The following is a 7500-nucleotide window of genomic DNA, read 5'->3' on the forward strand; positions in this document are numbered from 1 at the left end:
TTTATTATGATGACTTTATCAATTATTTCTCACCATATAAAACAGCTGTTTGTTCATGTAAACCTCAACAATTTGTCAATTATCTTGTAATTTCTGATATAACTCAGATGGCTTGAAGACTCCAAGCTCTGTTACTATCCCTGTTATCAAATCAGCAGGTGTAACATCGAAGGCTGGATTCCAGCATGAAATCCCTGTGGGAACATAATGTAAAGATAAGGAATTATAACACTGAAAAAGCTTAAGGCATCAGCAACATTTCAGAAGACAAAAATACAAAATCTGAAGAACGAAATCAAGTCCTGACTATAGGAATACTTACCAGGGGCTGCAATTCTAGTTCCTGCAACATCAGTCATTTCCTTATGTGGTCTTTCTTCAATTGGAATTTCCTTCCCATGGGTTAAACTGAGGTCAATTGATGTAGTAGGGGCACAGACATAGAAGGGCACATTGTGGTGCTTTGCACAAACTGCTAACTGATCACAAAAAAGAAAACAGGTGTAATCGACAAATGCATTTAAAATCTGCTCATCACAATGCAGTCTTGAGTAAATATATACAATATTTGGCCTAAGATTTGAAAAATCCCTGTACTGTGTTATTACTGTTTAGGCAAATATCAATTTAAAAATCACATGGAAATCTATCAATTTATATTGTAACCATTTTTTAAATCCCCCAAAAGTTTAATGACGGTTATTGGATACCCTTTATAAAATCAAATTAACAAATTAATTTCATTAGAGAAGTTTTCACCTGGTAAGTGCCAATTTTGTTTGCAGTGTCACCATTCCTGGTAACTCTGTCAGCACCAACTACAACAGCATGTATCTTCTGAGAATTCATAAGGGCTGCTGCCATACTATCACAGATCAATACTGATGGTATTTTTTCATATACCAGTTCATAGGCTGTAAGTCTTGCACCTTGATTGTATGGACGAGTTTCAGTACAGAAGGCTTTACCTATGAGAAAAAATGAAAAATTCTTTAAACATTTCAAGCCGATTCCCCAAAAAGAAAAGTAAGAAATGGAGAAAGTATAAAATAAAATAATTTCTTCATATCTATTCTTTTCATACATAGCCTATGCAAAATGATTCATGCAAAAAGGCTTAAACAAATGATATTCAGCAGTGTTAGTTTACTTATCACAACATATTCCAACAACAAAAGAAGTTACTATAAAATAAAAAATGTTTATAGAATATCTACTTACTCAGATGACCCATGTCATGCAGAGCTCTAATAACACCTAAAGCAGTTCCATAGCCAGCAGTTGCAAGTGATCCAGTGTTGCAGTGAGTAATCACTTGGACACTATTCCCTTCATTACCACTAATAATGGCTTCTGCACCAAACTTGCCAATGTTCTTATTTGTGGTGACATCATCCTCTAACATTTTCTCACACCATGATATTATTCTGAAATACAATAAACATATCCCTTCAGGAAGAAATCAACGTTAACATAAATATGGTGAAGGTATATAGGCTATAGATTGATCGAGTCAATTTTCAACATTTTTGTTACTAGAATGATACAATTTGTTTGAAAGAGTTAATTTTTAAAGAAAAGTAAGGCAAATGTATATCATATTCGAAATCTACTTTGTTTGAACCACTTAAAAGAGGCATTGATTATATGAGAAAAGAATGCTGCTTTCTGTAAACTATAGCTATAATGAAAGAATAATTACTTGTGCATAACATCTCCCATAAACTATTAAATCTAAAATACTGTTCAAACCTACAACAGTGGTTGTAATTAAAAAGAAAAAAAAAATGATAAGCACAATATTCCTTGCAAGATACAAATTATAAGCATATACCAAGCTATATGTTCATTAGTATACATACAACGAAAATAGATGATCAAAAACATGATACTAACGATTTTACCATATCCTGTAATGAGATGCCACCCTCACACAAATTCTTACTCACAACTGTAAGTTCTTCGGCTGCTTTTTTCATATTCACGGCTGTTGGTCTTGCACTTACTAAATAGTCAAGCTTTGATGATACATCTTTCTGTAGTTGTGCCTTTTCTTTATAGGATGATTCAGTCTCAGCTAACTCAGCTGCAAGACTAAGACATCCCACAATTGCTATTGCTGGAGCTCCACGCACCTAAAAGGAAAGTTTTTCCATGATAATTATTGTACGTTTAAATAAAGTTTTACTTGATTATTCATTTAATATAAATTTACTGTAATTTTGTATAGCATGGATAATATATAGTAGAATTAATATTACAACTAATGCACCCATCCATGGTAAAACTAGAAACATTACTAATATTTGTTCAAATGTAAGGGATGCTGAACTGATTCATAAAATTCAGAAACAAAAATTTTAAAAATTGAATACAGACGACACCTACCTAATCTATTTTTCACAATTCTAACTTCTCTTGTGACTACAGTATGCCTTACTTATGCACCAATATATCAAAGGGGGTAAGTAAAATTCTGACCCCATACACATATACATCCTGTTCACAGATACCTACTGTTAACATTACTGAGGACGAAATACAAAGATAGAGGGAAATGGAGAATAAGAAATAGAAATATAAACAACACAGGTACAGTTGCTGCAGCCTCATATCTACCATGAAATGATGAAAATATTTGGTGCATATCACTCCAAAGTCCACAACACCCTAACACAACCAGAGTTCTTAATGTTGTGTTTTCTATAAGTTGGCACAAAGTGCTAATAAAGGGGGGTGCAGGGAATAAATAGAAGGTGAGAAATATTAGGTTTGGATTTCTGGGTTCACATGAAACCCGAACATTTAGGAATGTGCAAATAAACTGTTGGGTAGAGGAAATAAATAAAATGTTTGGTTTCAGGATTTTATCTTTGGAATGTGCATTGCTCTCATTAATAAATACCATATTTCACATTTTGCATTTTGCACAGCACAGTTACTCTACCATAATTTATGCCTCTCTCCGTCTCTGTCTGTTATAAATGGTGTGAAAATAGTAAATATTTCAACGAAAATCACAGAATATATAATAAAATATTGAATACCTGTAGCATACTTCAAACTAATTAGACTTTAAAAAGAGTAATACATTTTATTAGCTAAATAGTGCAGCTAGATAAAATCACCAAAAACTCTAATTATGTGTTCTTATATAATAGTTATTATGAAATATAACTTACTGACCAGTGAATAATAAGAATATTACATGCAGTTTATTCAAATTTTATTCAATTATAATGACCTTCATCTGTTGTTAATGGGTTAAGTTTGTTGAGCAAAAATTGCATTTATGTATAAACATTACAAATTATTATTCAGTACATGTCATTAAAATTTACTTGTACCTTTACTTGTTTCATATTTCATTATCTTTCCCTTGTTCATCTGTATATCTCAGAAAAATCCATGTTGTCAGTTTACAGCTCCCTCGAACTCCTTATCTGTATAATCTGATATGCCATCATAAGCGAAGGTATTCACAGTACCATGTGGCAGTGGTGATTCATTGTACATTGGGGTAGCATATCTTTTTAGCAAATAATTAATATCCGAAGTAATCATATCATGGGCAGTTCATGGCGAAAATTACGCCGCTAGTTATTGTTAGCATCAGTTTCGCGAATTATAAAGCTTGAAAAACTAGTGTGCAATACTTGGTTCGTTACAAGGTATCGGAATCAAGTTCTAATACTGAGCTGTTTCATGAAAACAAATGTCATTTCCAAACAATAAGAAAAAAACGTTTTCTCGCGACTGCCACGGTCGATCCCCATTCGAGGGCAGGCAGGAAGCTCCACCCACCTGCATCTTGTTTATAACTTGCCATCCGTCTTCAACATTTTTGACATCAATATACTCGGTTTCCTTGGGAAGTTTCAGCTGATCTAAGATTTGGAGCTTGTGGTTTTCCCAGCGTATAGCTTGTAGGGTCATCGTCTCAAACTTTTCTTGACTTCCTTCTTCCTCGCTGGGCTTATCCCGGCAGTGGCAGCGGCACTACTGTAGGTACTCTTACACACGCCGGGGCAGTCGCTGTTGCCATGAGCAGGCACTGGCCACAGGTATGACACTCTATTGTTGCTTTCATATGTCGATTCATATAATATCCATTATTAGAGAGAAAAATCCCTGTGTCTAGCCATAGTAGAACGATCTGTCATTGGCAGTTTTAAAATATTTTCCAGAAGTATTGCCAATTCTTTCGTTTATTTTAGTATGGAAGCCCTTTGATGTGAGCTTGGAAGTGCATTATAAAACTAAAATGATAATAGTTCTTTAATATTAATGTAGGAACTTTGTCTGTATAAATCAGAGAGAGTTTGGAGCACGTTAAACATGTGACATTAATTTGTCGTTGTGCTGAGTGGCTGGTTCTGAATAATTAGTCTGACAGAACTAATGTACTCTCAGTAAAATATTGTGCTTCCAAAGCTTATCGTTGAATTGGTTGAAATATCAAGCATTTTAAATGTTAGATTTGGCAGTATATTCGGTACTATTATCTTCTGAATTTACACGTGACTACTCATGCTAATTTGCGATGACGATAACTACCACAATTCTCATATATTTTTTATTGATATTTATGGTTATGATTCTCAACGTTTTGAATACTGACCTAATTTGATTAAATAGTTTTGAATGCTGCTGTTATTTATATTTGCTTTAGTTTTATCATTATCATAATCATCGAGATATGGAACCTATCACGTGTTGTATCATAAATGTTTTTGTTAACATCATTAATGGTTTTGTTATTAATAATCGTGTTCATTACTGTTGCAATAATTATTGTTGGTGTTTTTATTATTATTATTATTATTATTATTATTATTATTATTATTATTATTATTATTATTATTATTATCATCATCATCATCATCATCACCATCATCATCAACATCATTATCAATATTTTCAAATGTAATTTTTATCGTCACCATAGTCTTTGTCATTATCATTATTGTTATTGATACTGTTATTAATATTGTTGTTGTTGCTGTTATTGTTATCATTATTATTATTATTATTGTTTTTTCTTATCAATAGGATTTTTTTTCTATTATCAGCATTGTAGTATTATCTTTATTATTACCATATTATTAGTTATTATTACTATTATCGTCATCATTGTCGTTGTCCTTACATTCATTATATTATTATTATCAGTAGTAGAAGTAGTAACAATAGTAGAAGTAGTGCCAGTAGTAGAAGTAGTATGATTTTATTACTTTTGAGATTATTGTTCTGTTGATTAATATCATCATTGCTACAAGCGGGACCCGTGGAAATTCCATGGAACAGAAAATAGAATTAATTAAAAGGTATTTTTCTCCCTCTTTCACCATCCTGTCTTTCGCTTACCCTCTCCCTTTTCATTTCCCTCTCTCTCTACGCATTTTTTTATTCTCCTGCTCTGCCATCTCCTCACTCCCAAATCTCCCTTAACTTCACTTCCCTTCTCCCAGTCTAATCTCTACATTTGCCCCTTCCCACTACCAACTCAACTCCCTTCCCTCCCTCTCCCATCCCCCCTTTCTCCCTTCCCACTCCCTTTCCCTTTTCCCATCCTCTTTTCCCGTCTGTTTCCCCTTCCCCATCTCCCTTTTTTCTTTCAATTCCCTCCCATTCTACTTTCCTTGTTGATCCCACCACCCCCAACATCAACAATAATTAGCATTATTGTTGATGTTATTATTTTCTATTGTTGACTTCAGTTATTATTCGTTATTATAATTATCATTGATGTTGTTACTGTTATTAATTTTGGTAGTTATTTTTATCGTTATTGTTATTTTTTAGTATCATTATCATTATTACCTCCACCAAGGTTATGTTTTTGGGAGCGTTGGTCAGTTTGTTGGTTAGCAGGATGACTCTAAAAGCTATGGACAGATTTTTATGATATTATTGTCAGAGGTTTCTTAGCCCAACGTAGATAGCATTGATTAAATTTTGGTTATGATCCGGGTCCAGGAGGAATTTGTTTAAGGATTCATTATTATTGCGAGATAGGGAAACAAGGACGTCACCAGTGAACTTGAGAAAGAGTTGATTTTCGTGTAATCTTTCTTTCTTCGTGGATCCTATTGCTCTGGCGGTGGTATGCGGTCTGCAACATAACAGAAATAAGTGTTTGTTGGTAGTCGTGTATTAAGACTCAAATGTTAACGCTCCATGACACCCTATTTCAGGAATAACCGCAAGTACACTTTGGAAGACATAACACGGCCTACACCCCCCCCCCCCCTTCCCTTGCTTAGGTTGTCTGACTCAGCGCTCAATGGCGCGTCATACCAAAGTCCTTGCAAGTCTGTTATGGCTAGAGTCAAACCAGTCTTTTTCAGATTGTGTAAACGAAACGAGTAAACGTGTCAATCCATGTGAAGTAACGGTGAACAGTCTGATAATTTTAAGAGTAGTTTTCCTTTACTATCATAATTTTGAGTTGTGGAATTACTGGTCTAGTCAGTGACAGGGATTGTGCGATTTTGTAATTCAATCATTACATTCAAGATTAATTTAGTTTCGGTAAAACTAATTGTTGGTGTTTAGGACCTGGATATACCCGTATGTAAATATGAGAACATTATAACCTCTCCGATCGGGATTCGATCCCTCGCCGCCAATGCACGTAAATATGTATGTAAATATGTATGTTCAGGACCGGCGTCAGGCGGCTAGGGCTTTTTAGGTGGAAAACGCCTTTCTCAAATAGGAAACGCCCTTTTTTCCCTTAAACATTAATGTTAATATAAACCGTATTTTACTCGACCTTACAATCAAGAATATGTTACTAACACCACATAACTTGAAAAATATCACTAGTTTGGCAGAAGATTGGCATTCTTTTAACCACTTCCTTAATTTCATTTTATCGATAATAGCAAAAACTTGTTAACGTTAACTGTTGTAACGTTGTTTTAATATAAATACACCCTATAATTTGGCTGAATTAGTTGTTCTTAGGCTCAAATAAGTGACTACTGTAAATTTTTACGGACACTTTTTACGGGCCCCGGCGTCGTTGGCCCGGTTACCCCCCCCCCCCCCTGTCGGCGGTCCTGTGTATGGCATATGTTGAGATAAAAGAGGGCCGGGAGAACTGATACCCCAAAATACAGAAGCAGGCACCTGCCCAGGACAGGAGTCGCTGGATAAAAGGACGTCTCATCAGGCAGATAAGAGAAACCAGAGAGACAGGAGAACAAGACCAGACACAGAACAAGACAGGTCACCCTCCGCCCTCGGCACTCGGGTCATGGGTCTCTCGGGGGGTCACACTTCCATCTCCCCCAATAAACCAGCAAGCCAAGACCCCTTTCATTCGCCTGCTCCACGCCCTCCAACATCTTCACATCTGGTGTGAAAAAGCTGGGGAGGGGACGCGTTGAGTATATATGCTTGTGTGTGTGTGTACACATGTACACACACACACACACACACACACACACACACACACACACACACACATATATATATATATATATATATATA

At 35.1% G+C, this 7500-nt stretch overlaps 2 protein-coding genes across 3 annotated transcripts in view; one reads left to right on the forward strand and one right to left on the reverse strand.

The window, feature by feature from the left end:
* LOC113812268 (methylthioribose-1-phosphate isomerase) overlaps positions 1-4026 on the reverse strand; it is a 4031-nt gene extending 5 nt beyond the window's left edge. Inside the window, exons 1-6 of one of the 2 annotated variants that reach the window (XM_070144034.1) lie at positions 3805-4026; positions 1897-2135; positions 1222-1427; positions 760-968; positions 323-479; positions 1-194 (exon numbers count right to left, since the gene is read on the reverse strand). The exon at positions 1-194 is cut by the window's left edge and continues 5 nt beyond it. In XM_070144034.1, the coding sequence (XP_070000135.1) occupies positions 76-194; positions 323-479; positions 760-968; positions 1222-1427; positions 1897-2135; positions 3805-3936 (1062 nt within the window). In that variant the 5' untranslated portion in view covers positions 3937-4026 and the 3' untranslated portion in view covers positions 1-75. Of the gene's footprint in view, positions 195-322; positions 480-759; positions 969-1221; positions 1428-1896; positions 2136-3347; positions 3488-3804 lie in introns of those variants that run through there. The other variant, XM_070144036.1, reaches the window with a different exon arrangement.
* Positions 3935-7500, forward strand: part of LOC113812275 (palmitoyltransferase ZDHHC17) — a 20125-nt gene continuing 16559 nt past the window's right edge. Inside the window, exon 1 of the mRNA XM_027364137.2 lies at positions 3935-4064. The gene's annotated coding sequence lies outside the window, so the exon portion shown is untranslated. The remainder of the gene's footprint in view (positions 4065-7500) is intronic.

Source organism: Penaeus vannamei, chromosome 31 (assembly GCF_042767895.1).
Source record: "Penaeus vannamei isolate JL-2024 chromosome 31, ASM4276789v1, whole genome shotgun sequence".
NCBI classification, from domain to species: domain Eukaryota; kingdom Metazoa; phylum Arthropoda; class Malacostraca; order Decapoda; family Penaeidae; genus Penaeus; species Penaeus vannamei.